This window comes from Vombatus ursinus, unplaced genomic scaffold (genome assembly GCF_900497805.2).
Source record: "Vombatus ursinus unplaced genomic scaffold, bare-nosed wombat genome assembly UNPS02014449.1, whole genome shotgun sequence".
NCBI lineage: Eukaryota > Metazoa > Chordata > Mammalia > Diprotodontia > Vombatidae > Vombatus > Vombatus ursinus.
Genome location: NW_020954227.1, coordinates 185,684 through 212,096, shown reverse-complemented (window position 1 = coordinate 212,096; position 26,413 = coordinate 185,684). Strand labels below are relative to the sequence as shown.

The 26,413-nt window shown below is 34.4% G+C and overlaps 1 protein-coding gene across 2 annotated transcripts in view; it reads right to left on the bottom strand.

The window, feature by feature from the left end:
* BAZ1A (bromodomain adjacent to zinc finger domain 1A) overlaps positions 1-26,413 on the bottom strand; it is a 110,486-nt gene that overhangs the window by 26,407 nt on the left and 57,666 nt on the right. For both annotated transcript variants that reach the window (XM_027861106.1, XM_027861107.1), the window contains 11 exons: positions 23,459-23,561; positions 22,539-22,705; positions 18,676-18,771; positions 16,745-16,883; positions 15,638-15,784; positions 11,969-12,064; positions 11,614-11,838; positions 7,239-7,404; positions 6,578-6,688; positions 5,163-5,284; positions 2,351-2,938 (listed from right to left, as the gene is read on the bottom strand). In XM_027861106.1, coding sequence (XP_027716907.1) covers positions 2,351-2,938; positions 5,163-5,284; positions 6,578-6,688; positions 7,239-7,404; positions 11,614-11,838; positions 11,969-12,064; positions 15,638-15,784; positions 16,745-16,883; positions 18,676-18,771; positions 22,539-22,705; positions 23,459-23,561 — 1,960 coding nt within the window. The remainder of the gene's footprint in view (positions 1-2,350; positions 2,939-5,162; positions 5,285-6,577; positions 6,689-7,238; positions 7,405-11,613; positions 11,839-11,968; positions 12,065-15,637; positions 15,785-16,744; positions 16,884-18,675; positions 18,772-22,538; positions 22,706-23,458; positions 23,562-26,413) is intronic.

The following is a 26,413-nucleotide window of genomic DNA, read 5'->3' as shown; positions in this document are numbered from 1 at the left end:
AGGGGAGATGTCCTGGGAGAGAACTGAGTGGTCAAGGGATTAGAAGTCAAGGTGCAGATGAAGAAGTACAGTTTTGCAAAGGAATGCAGAAGAAGAGGCTTGTCAATTTCACCTTTGCAATATCTCTTGAATACATCCTTCTCTCCTCTGATACTGCAACCACTCCAGTCAAGGCCCGCATCATCTCATGCCTAGCCTATTACAGTAACCTTCTAGCAGTTCAGCCTTCCTCAAGTTTCTCCCTACTCCAATCTATCCACCATTCAGCCACAAAAATGATTTTCCTGAAACAGGTCTGATCATGTCAACCCCGCCCACACCACACCCACACACCTCTTCCCCGCAATTGACAAACTCCACTGGTACCCTATGGTTCCAGGATCAAATACAAAATCTCCCTTTGGTCTTCAAAGTCCTTCATAACCCAGCATCCTCTCAACTTTCAGGTCTTCTTACACCTTACTCCCCACCACACACTATTTGATTCAGTGACACTGGCTTCCTAGAACAAGATACTCTATATGTCTTGTGGCATGTTCTCTGGCTGTCTCCCAAGCCAGGCCCTGTCCTTCCGTACAATGATAATGATATCTGGCTCTGTCCTCAACTTTTGTTCTGACAGGCTTGGGCCAGGATCATTCTTCAAGTTCCTGATTACTGTATCTCAGTTGGCTTATTATTCCCTTGTTCAGAGTACTAGTTGGTTAACTATATGTTTGGTGGAGTGTATACATGCAAGGGCTTCCCTATTGTGGTATTTCTCCCCGCCACCAGAAGACTTTTTATGTTGTTCTTAACTGGATGAAGGAAGTTACATCTGTTTCCGTTTAGTTTTCTTTATCATAAATCTTTGATGAATCCTTTCCAGATATCTGCTAACTAGGCTTCTCTTATGACCTTTCACACTGCCATCTTAAATGAAAGTTCTCCAAATAAATTTCAAAAAAGTTAACATGCAGAAAAGCTGATCAAAAGAGCTTCTTCAAAACTAATCCTCTGGGGCAGCTAGGTGGTACAGTGGATAGAGCTCCAGCCTAGGAGTCAGGGGGACCTGAGTTCAAATCCAGCCTCAGACACTCGACACTTACTAGCTATGTGACCCTGGGCAAGTCATTTAACCTTGACTGCCTTACCAAAAAAAAACAAAACACAAAAATTAATCCTCTAAAACAAGAGTGTCAACCACATAGTCCACATCTTTCCTGAGCATGGCCCAAACCAGATTTAAATGCAGTTGAGAAAATTTAATAAAATAAATAAAAATGCAATATAACATATATAATGTTTATATGGTTTTATAAGTCACTATGTGCCAGCAGGGATTCCCTATGTAAGGTTTAAGTGGTCTCTGCATTTCTGTTTGCATTTGATACCACTGCCTTGAAAGACAATTATGAAACATTCAGAATAACATGCAGAGTAAAGAAAGCACCACCAGCAAAGAATTGGAAATTGAGAGGATCTCCATCAACTGGGGAATGGCTGAACAAGCTGTGGTATATGAATGTAATGGAATACTACTCTGTGCTATAAGGAATGATGAGCAGGCAGACTTCAGAAAAACCTGGAAAGACTTGTATGGACTGATGATGAGTGAAGTGAGCAGAACCAGGAGAACATTGTACACAGTAACAGCCACGTTGTGTGATGACCAATATTGATAGACTTAACCCTTCTCAGCAATACAAGGATCTAAGACATCTCCAAAGGCCTCAGGGTGGAAAATGCTATCTACATCCAAAGAAAGAACTACAGAGTTTGAATGCAGATTGAAGCATACTATTTGCTATTTTTCTTCCTTCTGTTCCAACAACAACACTAATTGAAAATGTTTAATAGGAATGTATATGTATAGCTTATATCAGATTGTGAGCCATCTTTGGGAGGGAGATATGGAGGGGAGGGGGAGAAAAATTTAAAACTCAAAAGCTTTTGGAAGTGACTGCTGATAAATCAAAATAAATTAATAAAAAAAAGAAATAGGATGAAGCAAAAAAGAAAAAAAAAGCACCATGAGAAAAACAGCATACACAGTGACTACAATAATGTAAATTAAGGAACATTAAAACCTACCTCCAATTTAGCAGGGAAGAAGGGAGCTATGGTTGCAGTATGTAGCATGACTATCAGATAAAGTTGAAATTTTGTCAGGTTGTTTTTAACATAAATGCTTTTGTTACAAGGAAGGGTTCAACAGAAGGTATTTAAGGGGAAACGACTGTGCTATATGCATTAATAAAACTTTTAAAACTGTAATAATAAAATGTGGCTAAGAACTAAACTGAATAGCTATATTTTTAAAACTAGAGTTACAAAAATCAAAAATAAAGCACTTTCAACACAACTTTACCTGGAATATGAAATTTTTCTTCAGAAAAATTGGCCAGTTGTTCATATATTCTACTTTTTTCTTGCAGAAGAGTTTCTTTTAAGGCACTCTCTCTGTATCCTCGGGAATTAAGAGCCTCAATTAATTGGTCTAGTTGCTCCCGAGAACTATAAAAACACCACCGATTTGGCTTATGCACTGGCCTTGGTAGCTGGGCAGAATCAATATTGGAGGTAGATTCAGACTTCAAAGATTCTGCAGTTTCAGTTGATTCTTGAAATTCACTTTTCACTACAGACTGTATATTATTTTGAAATGATGATGATTTAGGCAACAACATGTCTTCAGTAAGACCAGAATAATCTTCTTCTATAAACAATCCAGGAACAGAAGGGAAAATCCAATAACGCCTATACATGCGGTCACGACCTAAGGGAAAAATATTGGTACAGGCTGTGGCGCTTTTAATTTTTTCTAAAAGATCTTTCTCCTTTTTTTGTTGTTCCTGTTTTAAAGTTTCTTCCTCATCAGCAGTAAGTGGTTCAGTCTTTGAGTAGCCAGAATCTTCTTGACTTAAGAATTCTTTAAATCCATTTTGCCCTCTTTTTCCTACAAATAGAAGGACAGTTAATGCAATTATTTATAATTTTCACTAAACTTATCACAATAAAACGCTTTCACACAATACTTTTAAGTTTTATATAGTTTCACTTTTTCTATCACTTCTCTCACTGGAGGTCCCAACAACCCTGGGAGGGAAGTCACTGTCATAAGTTTGGAGTTTTCAAATAGTATCTACACCAAAGCAGAGCATAACAGTTTAAAGATACCCAATTATGAGTTAGAAAACAGATATGAAATTAAACAGATCTGAAACAAAGGAAATAGATGTTCTTATTACACTTTCTAATCTAACTACCACCCTTCACCCTTCCCTCCCCCAAAGAGAACCAAGTCATTCCATGTTCAACATTTTATCCTTTTACCAAGGAAGAACTTAAAGGTTTCCAATATGGATTAAGGAACATCTTTAATGTTATCTAAATGGTTAAAATTTCCAATTGTTTCATTAACAAATGCAAACACAGTATGTCCCACTGAATGTCTAAAGGTGACTGCTATAAATCATTAATCAATTTTATAATGAAGAAATTACTGCCTTGACACCCAAATCTTCATAATACTGTCTCAGTCTAATCACTGACATTAGTACAATTTTTTCCCTAATGGTAAAATAAATGTAATTCAACATCTAATTATTCTAAGTGATAGTGCCAAAATAGAGGAAAGAAATTACAGGGAGTATGTTCACTAAGTTTTGTTCATGCAATCATAGAACAGGAAAGGACATCAGAGATCGAGTTCAAACCCCACCTGAAACAAGATTCTGCTGTACAATAAACTTCAGTGTTGCTTGAAGACCTCTAGAGAGAAGGAACCCATTACCTAAGCTAGCCCCCATCCTATTTTTGTCTTACATTACATCAAGCCTTTCGGGGTCAAGCAGAATAAGTGCTCTCCTTTAGACAATTCCCATCTTATTAACATCTCTCCTAAAACTTGATGCCCAGAAGTGAAAATAATAATCTAAGCTTAAGCTGAGTAGAATACAGCAGGGCTATCACCTCCCTACTCCAGTATACTATGGCCTCTCAAATGTAATTTAAGTTTGTATTAACTTTTCTCAGTTGTCATCTCACTATTTTCTCATATTAAACTCATATTGAAGCCCACTACACCTTCTTCATATTGAAGTCCCCAAGAACTTCTTTAGATGAACTGCTATCTAGACATACCTTCCCCATCTTGTACTTTTGAAGCCAATTTTGACATAGCCTAAATTTCATTTTATTATATTCAATACAATGTTTTAGCCTATTAAGATTTTTTAACATCTTGATTCTGTCATCCAACAGATTATCTAACACTTCTAAGTTTTGGGTCAACTGCAAATTTGATATGCATGTTATTTATATCTCCATTCAAGTCATTTAAAGAAATATTAAGCAGTGCAAGGCCAAGTACAGATCTCAGGGGTGCTCTACTATAGAACTTTTTTCATGAAGATATGAAAATCATTAATGATTATTCTAGATCCAGTTATTCTACCAGTTTCAAAATCCAATTGACTATATCCAACTAATTATACTATCATGTAGCTCATATATTGATTCATTTTATCTATAAGAATATGAAATTTTTTAAAATGATGTCCTAAAATCTGCATAAACTTTCATTTACAGCATTACTAATCTACCAGTATAGTTAACCTATCAAAAAAATGAAATTAGTCTGGCATGATTTCTTGACGAAGCCATATAGGCTTATTTGTAATTGCCACTTGCAGAAATTGAAGTTTAGTGGCATATAGGCTCCATTTTCTTCTCATTTATGACAACAATCTTCTCCTCCTTCAATCCTATGGTAATTCTTCTCTCTTATTAATAAAATAGATTAACAGCATTTTACTCATTATTGTTGAGAACTGGATAACTATTTGATAATAATTTTTATAATCAAGAAGATAGGGATAGGGACTGGTATCTTGTGATTTCATTGGTATGGGAAACTAATTTTATAGGAAACACTTGGTAAGGAAACTTCCTATACAGTGTAGATTAGAACCTTCTCTGTAATTTATAGACTTAGGGAGCTAACTAGAGCACTTTAAGTGACCTGACAGTGCATGTCAAAGGTAGGAATGAAACTACAGCTTCTGGCCTCTGAGGATGGCTCTGTACCCACTATTCCACATGGGCTGCTCTTTGTTTTTTTTTTTTAAGTTTCATTTTTAAATTAACTTTAAAAAGAAAGCAAAAGAAATAGTAATTACCTCTTCTTCTTTTATGCAACACCAAATCTTCTTCATCCTCTGTGGCTGTATCCTGATCCTGTTCTTTCTGTTCAATTTCTTTGCTTTCAGTGCTAGTATCAAGATCTTCTTGTTCTTCTTCCCTTAATAACAAATTATTAAATTCACTAAGCATATATACAATATGATATAGTCAAGTATACTGTCCATAGGGCATTTTATTTCCATTTCTACAAACTTAAAAACTTCCTCAATCCCATAATACAGTTCTATCTTTCTAACATAGTATTAAAAAATATCACCCAGAATCTTATATAAATTGACAGTGAAAACATACACACAATGGCTACAGCAATACGTAAGTATGTATATGTATATATGGAGAAAATTACAAAACAAAACTGGATGCAAACTATAAAATATAACTCAACTATAACAATAATAAATATGTGTTTGGCCCTGAAGAAGAGTGGAGAAAGTATACTTCTTCCCTGACTTTAATTGCAGAAGGGGCAAGTTAAGGATGTGGAATATTGCATAGACTGTCATAAATAGTCAGAATATTGTTTAGTTTAGCTGAACTGCTTTATTTCTTCTGTAAGAATAGCTAACATTTATATAGGTTTACTTGAATTTTGTTAGAATAGCTAAGATTTATATAGCACTTTAAAGTTCGCTTCATAATTTTATTTGATCCTCACAACAAACTCTGAGAGGTTTTATTATCCTCATATTATAGATGAGGAAAATGAGAATAATAAATGGAAACAAATTTTAAATAGCAGTTAAGTAACTTGACGAGGGTCACACAGTATCTGAAACAAGATTCAAAACTCAGGTCTTTCTGACTCCAAATCTAGTGCTTGAGGAATGGCTCACTGGGTAGAAATTTTAAAAAATAAAAAAATAAATTTAAAAAAAGGGTATTAAAAAAAAACAACCAAAAATTATTACTTTATTTGCTAAAAGAAAAAACAAGTGTCCATGCAATATATTTCATGGAAACTCAAAATTATAGCCAGTTGAATTCCCAACTAGGAATTTTCCACCTCTTTAGTCATTCATCCTTGGCTGGGGTAAGTAAGGCTTAACTAGGACTCTGAAGATACAGTACTATTATATTATTATTATTATATTTCATATACATTACGGATTAAATACTTTCATCATTAATAATCATTTCCATGGGGAAAATGTGTAAAAGCTACAAGCACAAACCTATAAATAAATTTTTGCAACACAGCTTATTTGACATCAGATTCTTAATATTCAAATTCAATACCTGACAAGATATTACAAGTTCATTGCACTAAAAAATTGTTTTTCTAAATTACAGAAACACTTTAGAAATTGTAAGGTGTTTTATAATATTTAATTTCCATAAAACTTGAGGATTTTAAAAATATTACTGAGTAGGCTAGTAACTAAAATCATACCCAGTAGATACTTTTGCAGTAGGATTTCTTTGTTCTTCCTTAAGTTTTTCTTCTTTTTCTTTCATCTTTTGTTCTTGTTCTTTAAGTTTCTCTTCCTTCCTTTTACGAATCCTAATCATGAAGAAATAAGATGCTTCAGTTAATCTGATGTGTATAGTAGTATCACAACCATCATCTGAATCTTTTCCTCAATTACAAGGACATAGAAGATACTATTTTTAGCACTGTATTGTTAATTATAGCCCCAAAGATCAAGAAAACAAAATTTATAAAAATCTTCTATCATATCCCTTTTCAAGCACAGATAAATGGCAATATGGCCAAGTAGACTTTAATTTATATTTATATAGCATTTTAAAGTTTATATATCTCATGTGATAATCACAAGAACTCTGAGGTGGACAGTGTATTTTATTCCCACTTTATAGATGAAGGAACCAAGATTTGCCCAAAGTCACAAAAACACCAAACCTGTGACTCAAATATGGGTCGGTCTTCTAACCATAAGCCCAGGATTTCCCCCCTACACCATACCAATCCATTTGTAAAGTAGGAACATAAAGGAGAGGGGCAAAGAAAAGCATTTGCCACAAATCAGCCAATATACTTCTATTTGAATACTAAGTTACAGTCATATCTCTGGTAACTATCTGATTCAGACCTGGCTGCTGCTTCTTCCCTCTCTTTTCGATGTTGCTCTGCCTTGAGCTCCCGGAACTCTTGCTTGGCCTGTCTTAATATGTCTACATAGTCTTCAATAAAATCCCTAGTGGAGACGAGGGTCAGTAGTTTCCCACACAGAGCATGAAGTATCTTCATCTTCTCTCCTGTTAAAAATCATGAATATGATTTCTAAATTATAAATAACAGGAGCATATAAAATCCTTAATTCATGTGATCTAATGCAAAATTGCCTAATAAAGGGAAAGAGTTGTCTTAAACATGTCAAACAGTACATCTACAGGGAAAAAAAAATAAGAGACTCAACATAGACAATACCTCAAACAGCACTCAGATGTAATGAATACATTTAAAAATACATCATCAAAAGTCTTATTCACCAGTTAAAAGACATAGTTTTTTTTTTTCTTTTTTTCTTTCTTTTTTCTGCTAGGCAATGGGCTTAAGTGACTTGCCCAGGGTCACACAGCTAGTAAGTGTTATGTATCTGAGGCCGGATTTGAACTCAGGTCCTCCTGAATCCAGGGCCAGTGCTCTATCCACTACACCACCTAGCTGCCCCTAAAAGACATAGTTTTTATGGTTAATGCAGAATCATTCACCCTTTATTAATTTTTAGGTTATTAACCCAAAAGACAAGACTCAACTTCAGACTAAATTGAAACATGGCTTTTGGCAGCAAATAAATGTAGAAAATAATTATCCTAAATTTAAAATCACTCTATGACAGTATTCACTAATAACATAAATAGCTCACTTCAGGGGTTGGGGAAAGTGTGAAGGGGAAGAAGACGATGATTTCACTAAGTAGACAGAGGAAATTCTTGGTGAGGAAACTCCCATTACTTGATGTAGATTTGGCAACAGTTGTGCAACCTGTAGTCTCACAGAGTTCCCCAAGAAACTGAGTAGCACTTTGAGAGTTAAAATGACTTGCCCAGGGTCATACAGTCAGCATATTTCAAAGAAGGAACTTGAACCCAGATCTTACTGACTCCAAGGTAGCTATTCACTACTGTACACTAATTTTCACATAACTCACACAGCAAGTATATGCTACACACAGCAACTTAAAGTTTATAAAGTACTTTCTTCACAATGTCTGTTTTGAGGTAGGTAGTACGTACAATGTTATAGTCTCATCTTACAAATGAAGAAAAACAGCTTGGAGAGATAAAGTATCTAATCGAGCAAATATCAGAGCTGGGTTTCAGATTTGCCCTTTTGACTTTTAATGCTCTATTACACCATACTGCCTTATCCCTGAAGCTATTTATCACTTCACTGTTGAAACTCTTCCTTAGGTTTAACTAATACCTAAATGTAAAACCTGTAACTAAAATCCTATACTAGTTCTTCCTTAGTACCCAACTATCACTTCTATCAGCAACTTTATTTATTCCCAAAGTTTCAGCTACCCATTCAAGGAAGGGTCCTTCCTAAAAGTTTTAGCCCAAGCCTCTTCTCCAAGTCCATTTCAGGGTGTGCATGTCCTTGGATGGGGAGAAAAATTACATATATTTTTACTAAATTCTAATTGAAATTCAGCAAATCACTTCAATCATGAATTTTTTAAAAACCTACATTATTCTAAAGAGTCCACAGGACTCATCATATCATGTCCATGACATAAGAACTGCATCTCCACCTATATGTGAAACTGCCAACAAGACAGTTTTATCTTGATGCTTTACCACCACCCCAATATCTTCTTGAAAACCACTCATCTTATCTCCTCAATTCAAATCTTTCTTGATTTCATTATTTTTATTGATGGAAACTATCCTATACCCTATCACTCAGGCTTTAAAATCCCTGAAGTCTCCTTTGATTGCCTTCAGTTGCCAAGGCCTGTTAACTTTTCTACAGTATCCCAATATCATACTTTCCATACCACTGCAACACCCCTAGAGCTTTTTTTTCTCTCCTTGTTTTGGTTCTCCCCTCACAAGTCAATCCATTCACCACGGCCAAAGTCAGTTTCCTAAAAAAGCTGTGCTCTGATCTCGTTATAACTTTTTCCAAAAATCTTCAAGCTCTCAAAATCCGTAACAAAACTAGAAAAGGTTTTTGTACAATTTCCTGAAAAACAGTAGTCATATTCTTTTACTCTTCAAAATTCTATGGAATCCCAATAATTCTGAGCTTTTTCCTTCTTAATCCAGCCTGCAAATCCATTATTTTCCTCTGCAATTCTCCAGTCTTTGTGCAGTTGTTTTCTACCATAATTTCTGCTACTTCACCATATAACATAATAATTCTACTTCTTACTATTTCTGTTGATATTTCTTTTTCCATGTTAATCTCTCCAGAATATCTCCTCCACAAAATTTTCACCTGTCAAAATTCTACTCATTATCCAAACAATTCAAAAGCCATATTCTTATGAAAGCCTGATGTGGCATTTTCATTTTTCTGGACCTTCATAGTTCTCTGAATTCATTTGGTGGCATTTATAATAATTTTTTTTCTTATTCCAACTAGTAGATAATAAATTTTTTAAGGATAAAAACTTTGTTTTCACCTTTATATTCATCTACCTGTATTACTCAGATGAATTACCTTCACACAGTACATCCTTAGGAAATACCTCAATGAATTTCTTGAATGAAAATGAGTTTTGCTTTCAATACTTAATACTATTTTCGAAACATTTGGCCGGTTTTTATTTTGAATTGTGTAAACTGTCAAACAACTTCATTGAAATATCATCTAACTCCTGAACATTCTCTTAATCAAGTACATAAGATCTAACTATATGCCTAATTTTAACTTTTTTAGTTAAAAGAGTAAACTATCTCCACATTAGTACTATAGATTTGTGTTTTTCATACCTTATACTTTAAGATTTTCTTTAAAAATCTTCCAAATCTATAATTACAACTCCTGATGCATTGGTCTTTCAGGTTAAGATACCTTGTTACCATGACTATAATAAAGAGATATTTTAAAGTCTTTCCTTTTATTTTAACATTTAATGGAAGGCATGGTTAGGGACTGACCATTAAAAATATCTCTTTAGGGGCAATTAGGTGAAGCAGTGGATAGAGCACTGGCCTTGGATTCAGGAGGACCTGAGTTCAAATCTGGCCTCAGACACATAACATTTACTAGCTGTGTGACCCTGGGCAAGTCACTTAACCCCACTGCCTGGCCAAAAAAAAAAAAATCCCTCCTTAGTACATTCATTCATAGTATAAAAACATTTAAGAGTATCTGGATACCTAGCAATACATTAAAATATTTAGGAGTAAAAATAAAAAAGACATGACTTATGATTAGTAAGACGATTCATCCAGATGAAAAGACAAAAACTACATATATAAAACTGGCATAATTGGCAGGGAGGAAGAGCACTAGATAGGCAGTCCGGTTCTATTCCCATATAAATGCAAATATTAATAAAGGTCTGACCTCTAGCTATGTGAAAGAAGGGAACAGGTAGAAGAGATGTTATGGAGGTAGCATTGATAAGACCTGGGAACTGACAGGAAATAGGGAATCTGGAACAGGAAGAATCAAGGATAACAATGAGGTTTTGAACCCAGGTGATTAGGATAGTTGTGCCCATGACAAATACAGAAAAGTCAGGAAAAGGAATAGGCTTAGGAGGAAAGTTAATGAGCTCTATCTTGAACATACTGAGTTTGAGATGCCTATGTGACCAATGAGCAGTTGTAGAGCTAGAAATCAAGAGAGAGACGGGTGCTAAATGTAGATTTGGGATTCATCTACAAAGAGATAGTAATTGAATCCGGGAGTTATGAGATCACAGAGAGTATTAGAGAAAGAAGAGAAGAGCACCAGGACAGAGCTCCAGGGTATACCCCCAAACAGGAAGAAGGATATAAAATACAAACCCATAAAGGAAAGTGAGGAGCTGTCCAGACAGACTGAGTGTAAATAGCAATTGTTTCCATTTTGGAAAGAAACCCTGAGGGTGTTTCCCTCCCAGACTGATTTTTTATTCATCATATCCCCTACTAGTATAAGCTCCCTGCAAGTAGAGATGGCTTTTTAAAATCTTTCTAATTCTCTAAGACAGAAGACTACACATAGTGGACATTTAAAAAATGTTTGTTAAAGAGAAGTTAGACAATTTAATATAGTTCAAATTTAGAATGACACGAAGGGAGGGATAAAAATAAAATTAGAAATAAACTACAATAATAATAAAAAGCAATAATATTATTTTTCTATTTTTTGTATGTAAGAAACTATTAAATTTCCTGAATATTATCTAAAATTTTATAGTTAAATGATTTTAAATTCTTAGCTTTTTCACGGTAGAGAAGCAGAATAGTTAAGAAGAATGTAGGCTACAAAGGCTTTTTCTCTATCTTTTTTCCTTTTACCTGGTAACAAATCATATACTGAAGTACTTGAAAGTTTCTTCAATAGACTAGGATTACTTAAACGAAGTTCCATACAGGCATCATCTGTAGCATCAAATCCTCCTCGTTTCTGATAACGATACTTTGCATTTGCTGATGTTACATCAGCACCTGATGCTAAGATGTGAAGTCTGAGGATTTCAGAAAGAGTGCAGCTATCAAGATCCAAGCTTTTCAAACTGCAGCCTACAGTTGTTGAAAAAATAAAATGGTTATTTAGAATATAAACAATTATAGGTATTTAGTAATGAAAAATGTGCCTTTTTTATAAAAATAAAAATTAAAAATTAAATAAAAAAATTAAGCCCACACATACCCTGGTGTAACTGTGGCCATGCAGCTGCCAAAGTTGCAACTGCAGACAGTGCAGATTTTGTGGGGTCTGCATCTTCATCCAAAGCCTCTGTTAAATCTTTAAGGAAATAAATACTTTATTCTAGTACAAATCAAAGTTTGCATATTGGGGAGGAAAGCAGCCCTTTTAAAAAGACTGAAGAGACAACTTAGCATTCATAAGCCTCAACAGAATTGACACTAGGTACAAGAAGAACTTAACACTATTCAGTCTGCCTACACGCCATCTAAAAGCTATATATCCTAAATCATGCAATACTCACTAAATTTTCCTCACTATTTTGTGTAAAAAAGACAATTGCTAGAATATTCACAATAGAGGCATATACATGTACATAAAAGTTGCAATGTACTTTGAAAATCATTTAAATAAGACACTTCACAATTCTGTGTTTCTTGACTTAGAATTTGGTCTTTGGAAAAGCTATTTCAAAAATTAAAATCAAACAATTCAGATAACCCAGTCTTTTTACAAAGATTCTTAAAGTTAATTCACGTCAAGATTTAATGCTATAATTTTTAGAAAACAAACATAAGTTATTACTTAAGAAGGCCTAAAAACAGTAACACTTTACATATCAGTTACCAATATAATCATTTCTACAAAAATTTCATTAGTCTCAATTATCTCTCACCACTTGTGGATAGTTCTCCAGAGGGCTGACAGAAATATGGTCAGCCCTTTCACACTATCCAATCATAAAGTATTATCCCACACAGTTCCAATTATAATATTTCCAAATACTGTATTCACAATAGGTTAGAAATAATCAAAATTCACAGCTGTCTAATGCTCAGGGAAATTCACTAAATTTTCCACTTAACAAAAAATAAATAAATAAATAAAATAAAATAAAAAAGTTCTTCCAAGTTTCAAAAATCGTGCAATCCAAGAGGCCAAAGGAGGAAAATCTCCTTGGAATCTACCTTAAAAACAAAGAATGGTAAGAAACAGAATTTTCATGTTTCAATCAAAAACAAAACAAAACAAAACCCAAACAGCTATTGATGCATTGTAGTGGAACAGAAAGAAAACAAGGTTGAAGTCAAACGGCCTAGGCTTTATTCCTGGCTAGTTGATGTGACTTTGGGCAATTCATGTAACTTCTTTGGGCTCTAGTTTCCTCATCTATAAAATAAAAAGGTTTGGATTAAATGGTACCTAAGATACATTCCAGGATGACAACTGTATGTTTCTGTTCCTAACTTTTACAAGCTATCTAAATTCAACCTAAACTAATGATGACAACTCAATAATCATCAAATGCTTCAAGGAATATATTATAAGCACAAACAAGAATATATGCGATGTAGGAAAAGTGAAAAAACAAATTACCTGTAAGACATATATGTACAAATACACACACACTCACATTCTCCGCACACCCCTCCCCCCTTAAAACCTGAAACTAGGTTTCAGAAGACAGAAAAGACCCTTTCTCTTCAGGGAAACATCCAACCTAAAACTTCCTTATTTTTCCCCACATAAACTTCATCTAGCCAAATATACTTTTGAATCTCATTGATAAGAAATATAAAATTTCTAACACCTCTAAATACTCCAATATGGAACTTATTTATTAATTTTCATAAGTTTGGTTTTCTTCCTTGTCAAATGATTACCACACTTTTACTTTCTTCAGAGTACTTTCCGTAGTGAAAATACATACCTTATAATATCCTATTGCAAGGGAAATAAAAGGCCCTAGAGAAATGAACTGGAGGTACAACTTAGAAATTATATAATCACATTAAAATAAATCAACAGCATTCCATTTGTCTGACTGGAGGTTTCTAGGATCAGTGAATAACATCATTAGGTCAACAAGGGATAAAGGCATTCTAGAGTATATCTCACTAGAAACAGACGCACCAAATATAAGTGTTGAGAATTAAGTTTTATCAGCAAGATTATTGCCTTCTAATTGTAGTCATAATCTAAAAGCAAGAACATCAGTACTGGGTATATGTTGAATATGCATATGCATATCTATGTAGATAAACACATGAATGTACACACACCCTCTACTTATCTGAAGTAAAATGTTCTTTTTAGAGGTAAGATGGGAAAAAGTGAAAGGAAAAGCATTTTAAAGACTATTTTTATGACAAATATTGGCTCAAGGGAAATGATCACCCAAAACAATAAACTAAACAAATATTTTCTTCTAATGTATGTAAGTATAAATATTTATTTATGTATATCCCCTTGAGGGCAGGGATCTCCTTAATTTTTGCCTTTATATCCCAGTCTAAGTATAGACACCTTATATGTGTTTGATTCTTTCCTTTTACAAATTCTTTTTATCACTAGGATTCCAGATCCCATAATATATAGATTCAAATCTCTAATCAATTTTTGACTTGGGTAACTGCAGTACAACAAAGTTGACATTATTATGGCTCACAATAAAATTAATGGCTACAAGAAAAAATACATGCTACAATTTGTTTTTATACACATAAGTTTCCTCCCACAATATTCCTCATTATAGAAAGTCTTCAATATATTCTTCCTTTTACTCTTTTCCATCTTATCTTTGATAACTTTGATAATATTAACTTTGGTAACAGGTGCAAAGATAGCCAAGGAAGTGTACAACCTTGGCTCTATATCTATTTAAGTATGGAATTCCTCAGAGATCTGATGTTTCAAATTCTGTCAAACTGAGTAGTACTTAATTCCTTCAAAATGAAAATTAATTTATTTAACCACAATTTTCTTGATGTAGAGGTGACAGGGTGGTCATTTTTTCTTTTGACACAAATTGCATCTTGAGCACTGCTCATAAAGAATACAATTCGTGATTAGCACATTCATAGATAATAATTTTCACCTACATATATATACATTACATGGTTCAAGAATTTCTCTGTAAATGTTATTTTAATTGGGGCAATGGGGGAGAATGAGAGGAAAGAGTAGAACATATAAAAATATTAGAAGATATTCTTCTTAACAGGTATTCTCATACTTGTAAATGCCATAGTAACAGTGAATAAATATTAAGGTAATAATTGTGAATTTGGAATTGACAGGATAAAATTTTTAAAGTGAAATCCCTATCGCTAGCTAAGAATCTTCTAAGAAGAAAAAAAAACATTTGAAGAAAACATTACTCAACTCTAAAGTCTAAAAATTGTGAACAAAATCCAAAAACTGCCTAAGCAAAAGCTCTCAAGATGTTCTGCTAAAAAACAAAAAATTTAAAGTCATATATATTAAAGTATCATAGTAAATTAACTGATCAAGTTCTTAAGGAAAAAACAGACTCTATTGAGAGGGATCTTTAAATTAAAAATAAGTAAATAAAAGAATTTTAACCTTCCTAGCCCTTAGAAGAAGTATCTCTTAATGCTGAAGAAACAAAATAGGAAAAAATTGGGAATAAAAATCTTTAAGTTCTTCAAAACCATGCTGCAGTAAAAAACAGTTCTTATTTATATAAAATAATTGATAATGCATCTTTGGAATACACACCAACAACTAACAATTTATGCCACGTCCACAACTGAATTTGTCCAACTTCTAGAACGAAAAAGTAATTTTTATAAGGCTTTGTGAAATTTATTTTTAAGTTCAAAACAAATTCATATCAATTCAAACAGAAATATAAAGCTGAACTCTGACCTTTGGTGTCAGCATCAGTTATTTGTTCTTTGGCTACTTCTTCTTCTTCTTCAGCTATTGCTTGAAAGATGGCAGTGAGGAAGAAAAAAAGCAATTCACATAGTGGGCCTTCACTATCATTTCCCACAAGAGCTTCCTCTAAAACCTCTGAAAACAAAATATTTTAAATTAATGTTAACGTTATTTCCATGTAAATAGGAAACACAATAGCATTATAAAATTAAAACATGTTTGAAATACAGATATTTTTATTTATATAGAATTAAAATGATGTCCTTACGTTTCCACAGACAAGGTGACCCTGAGGTCTTGAAAACTAAGTCTAAGCACAAGTGCTACAGATTCTACCTAAGTCCTGAAGATCCTGTTCATCAAAGACTAGTCTAGCTAAATTAAAAGGGGCTTGGATCATCACCAGTATCATCACCTGGTGATTGGTTTTTTGACCACAACAAATGTAGGGTACAAAGGCACAAGAGAGGTTGAGATATTGGATTGATCACCAAAAATAAAAACATGGATTATTTAAAAGTACTGAATATTAAAAATGCATTTCCTTTCATCTAACACATAACTAAAACCATAAGTAAATAAAGAACGAAACCACATACACACAAGATGAAACATCCAAATAGTGGTACACCTTTATAATATTTATGCCAATTCAATGAAATAAAGTGATCACTGTGATCACTACAAATGTAATTATAATTCATACAGCAAACAGCAAAAATGTCCTAAATGATTATACTACCAATATTTCTGAGAAGGACTATATCTACTTGTTAGAGAACTGGAATAACTAAATTCAAATCACACATCATTACCACTGAGTCCCTATATGACCTAAAACAAGCCCAAACTTTTCTGTCTCAATTCCTGCATCTGTAATGCATGATGACAACAATGACTATTACCCACCACTATTCCTATTACCTAGTACTTGTGCTCATAAGATAACATGCAAATATCAAGAAATCTTTGGCAGAAAGTTATTATCTTTTTATAATGGAGCCACAATATGAACTTTCCCTTTAGTATCTATGCCATGGGAACACTTAATAAACCCCTTGTTATGATGATTTCCTCTAAAGGTAAGAGGCTTGCCTAGAGTTACTCCCTCGGGAAACTCATCTTGAAGATCAAAAAGCTCCCCAAATGCATGAAGAAACTCTAACACCATTAGAGCATCACCGAAGATCTCAGGGGGCAGTCTGGTTTTCACTGGAGTAGGTTCTGGAAGTTCCTGTAAAATTTAAAAAAATTAGTAACTATTTGGATGAGCAAGTACATATATTAGAAAAGATGAATGGGATGTGGTCATTACTATACATTTTAATTATACCACACAGACTTCTCAGAGCTGTAATTTATTGAAATTAAAAAAAAAGAATACATTTCTTAGTATAGGTATCTATGGTTCAAAAAGCAACGACAGTTCTGAGCTGATAATATTCTCAGACATGGGAGCTCAAAGCAAATTAAACTCATAGGTGCCCTACGGGTCCTTATAATTCAAGCATGCTGTAAAAGGAGAGAAAACCAAGGAAGAAAGGTCAAGAAATTTAAAAATTATAGAGTGGCGGGATCCTAAAGTGTTTATGGTCAAAAGAAGAGCTTATTAGCAAGGGACCTAGTCTCCTACTCTTTGATGATCTAAATCACATTCAATTTCTCTCTTCCCTGGCAAGGACTTCCTAAGCAGTGGTGGTGACTATCAGAGATTCAGGTCCTACACTTTTGTATTTCCAGCTGTACTGAATCCCAGAGCTCCTATATATCTGCATTTCCAGTTGCCACTGCATCCCAGAAGTCAGTTTGAGCAGGAGGTCAGAGTTGTACGAGAATATGATGAGTACCCTCAATTACTTCTGAATATGTAATGTCATCATATAACTTATACTAAATATATCCCAGAAATTAGAGTTTCAACAACAGAAGTTAACTGTATTAATTTAAAATGTATTGAGAGTTCCAGCTATAATCTATCCAAAGAATTATATATACAGAATTCTAACCTGTAGTTTAGGATGAAGGTAAAAGATTATTGTACTTCTGACAGTAAGGAAAAAATAACAAAACAATAAGCATTTATTAAGCACTTACTCTGTGGAAGGGGATAGGGAAAGAGAGGTCAAGGGGAGGGAGAAAGGAAGGAAAAAATAAAGAGGGTAAGGAAGGAAGGAAGGTAGGAAGGAAGGAAGAAGGGAAGGTAATATGTACATGTAAGTATAGAACAGTACCCAGAATACTAATAATATTATTCAAGAGGTAGCATTACACAAAGAAGCTGTGTGATCATGAGCAAGTAAGTTATTTAACCTCTCAGTGTCCCAGACAACTAAGATTAAGTTAAAGATGGCTTCCCCCTATACAATAAATTAGGAAAGAGATTTCCCATGAAAGGAATTCACCACATCAAAGAAATCTCAAGTTCAGACCCTTATCTACTTCCAGTAAATAATAATAATAATAATAAAACCTGCCACAGTTAAGGCAGATGAGTCTTAAAAGATATGTTAATTCAAAAATTTTGAAGTGTCAATCATCACAGGGACCCAAATGCCCAGGAAGAAATCTTAGGCCTATGTAATAAGGAGGTCAGAGATGTAGCTCTGAAATAACCCTAAAATTAGGAGATATTAAATGGGCCTAGACAATCTTTAGCCTGACCTTCTTTTGGCTCCCTATAAGGTAAGGTAAAACAACTGAACAAAAGCCACTGTGGAGGTAAGGAATGACTCTAGAACATTCTAGTACCATGGAAGATTTCAATGTATTTTTTTCTCTAAGAGCTATGAGAACAATACAAAGCAACCAGTAAAACACATACCACCGGGACAGCTATGTGGCGCAGTGGATAGAGCTCTGGCCCTGAAGTCAGGAGGATCTGAGTTCAAATCCAGCCTCAGACCAAACACTTGACACTTACTAGCTGTGTGACCCTGGGCAAGTCACTTAACCCCAATTGCCTAAGAATACACACACACACACACACCACCACCACCACCACCACCACTAAACTTTATATATAATACCTTAAGATCATCACATTCCATATCTTCTCTAGGTTTGCTCCATTGTTTTAAGTACTCAATATACTTTCGTTTTTCTTCGCGCAACTTCTCTCTTTCCTATAATTAAAAAATTATTATATATAAGAAAACAAAATCAAGACAAATTGTTAGATATTTTCTGAATAAGGTCACATGAATCTAAATTATCCATAATAATAAACCAGAAAACAACTCTGAGGTTCCACCTCATACCCAGATTGGCAAAGTTGACAAAAAAGGAAAATAACAAATGTTGGAGGGGCTAAGGAAAATAGGCAAGTGGAGCTGTAATTTGATCTAACTATTCTAGAAAGCCATTTTGGGGAGCTATGCCCCAAAAGTCAGTAAACTACACATGCCCTTTAACCCTGTGATACCACCACTAGGGCTATACCCCAAAGAAATCAAAGATAAAGGAAAAGGGACCATGTGCACAAAAATGTGTAGTAGCTAAGAACTGGAAACTAAGGGGGTGCCCATCAACTGGGTAATGGCCAAACAAATTATGGTATATGAATATAACGGAATACTACACTGCAATAAGAACTTAGGAAGATCTGTATGAACTGATACAGAATTACATGAGCAAGACAAGTAGAACAAGTACACTATGAACTGACAACACTATTGTAAAAACAAAGAACTCTGAAAGCCTTAAGAACTTAGATTAAGGTGATGATAACCATGACACCGATTTAGAGGACTTGTGCTATCTACCTTAATGGGAGAAAGAAATGAAAAACCACTCCAGTATCGTTTCCAAGACCCCAAATGAGATCACAAAGAACTGGACATAACTGAAAATAACTGAACAACAAAAAATAAAGAGAAAAGAAATATTTGTATGATGCTTTATAGATTTTCAAAGTGTTTTTCTGTATATCCCCTCCTTCAATTTTCATAACCTTGTGATGTAATCAGAGAAGGTGAAGAGGCTCAAAGAGGAAAAGTTGTCCAAAGTAACAATTAACTAAATGGCAGTCAAGGCTAACATTCAACTCTTATGTCCAAGTCCAGGCTAATCCACTACACTGTCTCAAACTCATTTTTATTTTAAACTTCTTGGTTAACAAGTACGCTTCAGATAGTTAAGATTGTTAGGTTAACAATGTGCTGTAATCTATTTTTAATCTCTTGTTACTTTCCAAATCTTTAAAATCATTTTACATATTAGTATATTATATGTTTGGGGTTTTTTTTGAAATTCATTTGAAACTACATTAAAAAAAAAAACCTTTGTACAAGAATGTGCATAGGTCAAATGCTCAACTAAAAATTACTGGTAATGCCAAAAGTATTACATTATAGATCTTTATATTGCATTACATTATAAAAGCAGTTTTAAAGGTAATAAAAATTAAATAAATGAAAATTATTACATATGAAATTAATTTTTAGGAGCAGAGATTTAGAGCTTGAAGGTAACTTTAGGTCATGTAAGTCCAACAACTAAATATTACAGATGAGAGAATGGAATCTCAGTGAGATTAAGTGACTTGCCCCTGTCAGGATTCAAACCCACATCTTCTGACTCCAAATACAGTGTACCTTCCATTGCATCACACTGCCTGAAAGCCTACTGAGAACAATAAGGGGTCAATCACTATTCTATGAACTTGCTAGAACTAAGAATATGGACTCAGTTTAGAGGGGAAAAAAATTATACACACACGTTTACACACATATGCATAAATGCATACATACATGTCAGTTGTTACATTGCCTCTAATAAAATGTACAGTACTTACTGACAAAAACTGAGGTTTTCAAAGTGACAGAACTGATTATGTCAATCTTATTTGATAGGTAATTATTATTATTATTATTATTTTTTAGGCAATTGGGGTTAAGTGATTTGCCCAGGGTCACACAGCTAGTAAGTGTCAAGTGTTTGGTCTGAGGCTGGATTTGAACTCAGGTCCTCCTGACTTCAGGGCCAGTGCTCTATCCACTGCACCACCTAGCTGCCCCTTGATAGGTAATTATTCAACGTCACACCATGTAGCAGCAGGGACGATAGGTAAGGGAACAAGCATTTATGTAGCACCTACTACGTGCCAGACGCTATGCTAAGTATTTTATAAATATTATCTTTATATGCTCAACAAATCTAGAGTCTGTAGCTGGCAACTTCAGCTCTGGACACTGGGCATGTCTCCCTTTTCCTGCATGATAATGCTTGCTGGGCTTCTTTCTGGAAACTTCCATACCTCATGCTTGTACTCCTTTCTGAATTAGCTTAGCCTCCCCTATCACTGGATATCATTGCATTTCCCTGTCTGCAACATCAGAAGTAGGAAACCAACGAGACTCACCTAATAAGAATCTACTCTCAAAAATAATGACCTTTTACCTCAAGTGATTTGTCTTGGTGTAAAGGTGGCTGTAGCCCAAGCAGCCTAGATGCCAAGGAATGAGTGACAGTTAAATGAAACTGAGTTTGAGTCTAAAGATGGCCTCTTTGAAGGGCTACTGTCGACAATCCAGCTCTTCTGATATGGCCTGACAACTGCAATTGAGGTCACAGTGCCCAACTTGGCTGTATTCTTCCCTTGTTGTCCAGGTCCCTAAGCATTTTATTTTCGGACTTCAACATCTACTTGCAATGAATCAAAAGACCCTGTAACAAAGATCTATGCTTTATGCACTAATGGTCTATGATTTTTCTGGAAAACCCTCTCTAAGCCCCCAAACTACTGGGATACACTATATTTCATATATTTGAGAATGTTCAATTGATATTTTATACATAATGCTATATTAAGAAAAGTCATTTAAGCATTGTTAAAATTTGTCTTCTAAAAGAATTATATTTATACCGAATATGGATATGTCCAACAAAAATGGGAATTACGTGACACGGCTATAACTATGAACTACCTATTTACAAGAAAAGGAAAAACTGATCTTGGTTCATATTCCTAGCATAAGTATGTACACAGGCTTTAGCCCAGGTATGCAGTAATGTGCCAAAAGCCTTCTCACTACAATGGGAGCTTGTGCAGCAAGAGTAGCTTTCCCACTCTGGGGACCCTTAGGAGGTACCACTGGTACCATAAATACTACTTTCTTCCTAATTCCCACTTGTTCCCAACTCTGGAGTTTTCATGAGCCTCTGAAAGTGAAGGAAGGAGGCCTCTAATGTCATGATAATCAATGGCTCCTCTATGACTCTGTTCCAAACTCTATTGCATACCTCATCTTCTCTGGGAGTACATTACTACTGGGTACATCTCTCAGCTCCTTTTGGGTTTAGGTGGGCTATCTGTCCTTCTCTTTCCTGCCCCTAAGGAAGTACACAGCTTCTGCACAAAAACTTTAGCCAGATGTAGCAGGGTCAGAGAAATATCAAATTCCCCCCACCCTTCTGGTGGGAGAACTCCTCTGGCCATTTTGTTGTCCTCAGCTCTGCCTCCAGCATGAGTTTGACATAGACAAGAAGGTTAAAAAAGAGTTAGAATTTTAAGCTTAAATAGGATGCACCTGTAGTCACTAGTACTGAAATACCACCACTCCTCCCTGCAAAGTGAAGGGGTATGGAAACAGTCCAGTTGGAAAGGTGTTTTTTTATGCCAAAATAAGTATGAAAAGTTTGTTCTGCATTATGGAGTAAGGGAAAGAGTTAATTAAAAGAAGAACTTGACAAAGTTTTAAAAACATAAGTTTTAGTTTCTTTGATTATTAAAAATGTTCTTTACATTCCACAATCAACCAATAAATATTTAATAAATATACTATGTTTCCGGGCACTGTGCTAGACATTCACCTTTTTAAAAAATTCCCTATGCTACACAAAGTAAAGGAAATAATATTTCATTTATAGAAGTAAGCAAATATAAGCAAACCTTTTCTTTTTCTAGTTTAAGTCTCTCTTTCTCTTCTTTTTTCTTCAATCTTTCTTCTTCAACAATTTTCTTTAATTCTTCCTTCTTTTTCTCTTTATATTCCTTTTCTTTTTTCTTGGCTTCTATGGCATTGGCCTTTCGTTTTTTTAATTTTGTCTTTTCAAAAGCTGTGGAAAGCGAGCAAAATTTAAAACTTTATAGGGTGGTAAAAATGAAACTGACATTTTATATAAATAACAGTGTTCAAACTCCCTATCTTGGCATTCATTTGACTACAGTTTGATTCCAATCTACCTTTCTAGCCTTTTATCATCTTATGCTTGTATTCCTAACACCATGTTTAGAATATACTCTCAACACTTCTGACATTTAGAATCTCGTATTTCCTCCAAAGCAGAGTTCAAGTGCTACATTCTACATTAGGCTTCTCCTTCATGTGTTCCCATGCTCTCATATTATTAGGACACTCTTCCTCTTTCTTAAGTTATTTTTATTTGGACTTATTTACTTCGCAGATATACTGAACCTCCCCTATACCCCCCAATCTATCACTATATTCCTATATAATCTATGATAAGTTCTCTAAAAATGTTTGGTGAATTGAATTCTTATAACTTAAAACTTCACCAATATTGTCCTATACTTTCTGGGCATTTGCTCCTAATAAACAATGCCCTTTGCCTTAGATGCTAATATTAAAAAAAATCCTACCCATTCTTCAAGGCATAGCTCAAACGGCACCTCTTCCACAATTCTTTATTATCTTCACAACCAGAAATTATCTTTTCTACCTCTGAACTCTCATGGTACCTTGACTTTATTTGTGCATTTATCCTATTTGTAGAATTTTTTAAAATTAGTATAATGAAATCATCTTTTTGTAGATTAAGGTTATTTAGCAGGCAAAAGTTGAAGTTCACCTAGAGATTTCAATTCTTCTTTTTGTTTGAGAAGTCTCTCTCTTTCCTTTGTAGTTTTATTCCCATTTCCTTGAATAGTCTGCTTACCAGCAACTCCATCCTCCTAAAAAATAAATAAGAAACTAGAAAAGAATTGTAAACAAAAAAAAGTGTTCACTACTTGAGAAAGAGCTAGACAAACTCACATATTAATGTAATGTAATATTCTTGCACCATGAGAAATGAAGAATATGTAGAACTCAGAGAAATACAGGAATGACTTGCACAAAAACTACTAGAAAATGAAGCAGAACCAGGAAAACAATGGCAATAACAATGTAAAATTGGAAGAAGAAAAAATTTGAACACTGTATAATTATAACAATCAACTTGGCTGGAGAGAGGAGATAAGAAATTGGGCGAGGGGGGGGGAGTTGGCATGCTACTGGTGTAAAATGTTGCATATGCCATGGACTAGATAATTCTGAACTAATTTTTAAAAAAAAATCTTTGTTACAAGGAAAAGCTCACTATGTAGGAGAAAAGGGAGATAAATTCAGAAACAAATGTAACATTAAAAACAAAAAAGAATGAATAAAAATAATCTGACTATAAAGCTAGAGGTAGAAGAGTATAACTTGAAAACTTGAGCTTCATCATGCTCTTTACAGTTAAAAAAAAAGAAAACCCCTTTCAATGGCAATGAATGTTACTTTTAATAAATCTAACTATGAAATGAAGAGATTCATCTTATAAAAAACACTCAAAAATGCCTATATCTGCAATTCCTTTGCAAGAATTATAGTGTGAAAGTATAAAAGAGGTAGAAGAAAACTGCTACACCAGCATTTCTATCATTTCACATCAACTTTTATCCCTGTCTCCACACACACGCACGCACACGTGTGTATGCTTATATATATATATATATATATGCACATAATACACATATATACATATAACATGGAAAGGTAGTTTCAACTGGGCGAGCTTGAGGCAACCCAAGGAAACAGCAGAGGAAGACAATCAAAATGGTGAAGGGACTCAAATTCTGCACACCATATTTTAGGAAGCCCATTGATAATGCTGTGGAGCACTGAAAATAGGGCACCCAAGATGGTGATGGACCTTGAAATCACATTCTCTGAAGACAGATTGAAGGACAGGGCATATATATAGCCTAGAGAAGTTAAGAGGGCCATCTTAGTTGTCCTCAAGTATTTAAACAGATGTCATGTGGAAAAAAGATTTATAATCTTGTCCTGGTTGGCCTTAGCAGATAAGTAGGAAAATGAGTAAGTTCCTAATTATGAAAGTTAGGAAAAAAACTGGAAGAGACTACTCAGAAAATCGTGGGTTCTTTGTCACTTGAGGTCTTCAAGTTGGACTGACTACCTTTATGATACAATTGTAGAGAGGATTCTTATTCAGATACAGGTTGGATTAGATAGAAATGATGTCACCCTTCTTTCCACCTCTTGAGGTTCTGTGATTTGGTGATATTTACTCCACTCCATTTTTCAAGTAGCCCTAATATCTCTTCTGATACATCCAGGAGACAGATTAGGGAAATTGTCATTTTACAAAGGGCACAAAAAATTTGAACATTATTCAAAATTCATTCACCATATATATCATCAGGTAAATCTTGCTATTTTTAGAAAAAATACAAAACATTCAACATATCTCATCAGAAAAGTCTTGCAAGGGTAACACTGAAAAAAGATAAGTTATTAGATGGGTTGGAGAGTAAGGAGAGAAATTAAGGGTTTTATCTTCAGTTTTCAAGATTCTTCAAGATATCAAGATTACTTCCTTTTAGTAAGCAACACACAGCAACAGAACCTGAAAGAGTCTACACAAGATTCTTTTTTTTGTTGTTTTTTTTGTTTGTTTGTTTTAAAGGCAGTTGGGGTTAAGTGACTTGCCCAGGGTCACACAGCTGTTAAGTGTCAAGTGTTTGGTCTGAGGCCAGATTTGAACTCAGGTCCTCCTGACTTCAGGGCCGGTGCTCTATCCAATGTGCCACCTAGCTGCCCCTACACAAGATTCTTAAAATACATTCCTAACTGATCTTGACTTATGGGAAACCTTCAACCATTCATATTTAATTTGTGAGCCATAATAGTAACCTGTATTCATATCACAATTAGCAGAAATGGGATGAAGACATAAATGATAGGAGTAAGGGACAAAGGGGGAAAGGGAAAAATTAGTGGATGGAGAGTTGGACCACAGAAACCTTTGTCTTCTACTTTCACTACATTTTGTTTCTGGCAACATTTATATATAAACTGTCCTTGATCTCTGGACAGTATTAGCAGTCTATCTGAATTAAGGGGGAAAAGGAAGTCACCCACATCGTTTAAGGGTTTGGATGAGTACAAATACAAAAAAGGAAGAAGAAGAGAAATACAAATAATCTGCCTCTTTCATCCCTCCTCCTACCTTCCCTAAGAATTCTTGTTATCCTAAAGATTTTTAAACATTATTCCTTTTGATAACTCTTCCTACCTTTTCTCTTCCTCCCCATATATACTTTGTGAACAAAATAAATTTTAAAATCTTGGACACTCACTACAAGAAAAAATTTCAGAGAGGTCAAAGAATTGAAGAACTAAAAGACAGCAGTTTTTCTAGTAAGGTCTCTCTAATAAGAGACATTAGATATTTTCAAGTCTTTATATATAAATATATATATATACACACATATATATGTATACATACGTATGTATATATATTAAAAGCAATTAGGTGCAGAGCCTACAGTCAAGAAGACCCAAGTTCAAATCAGGCATTAGACACTTACTGGTTGTGTGACCCAGGGCAAGTCACTCAACCTTCCTGGGCCTCAGTTTCCTCATCTGTAAAATGGGGATAACAATGGCACCTATATCCCAAGTTTGTTAAAAGGATTAAATGAGATATTTGTAAAGTGTTTTTATAAATCTTAACGTGCTATAAAGAGACACTTAC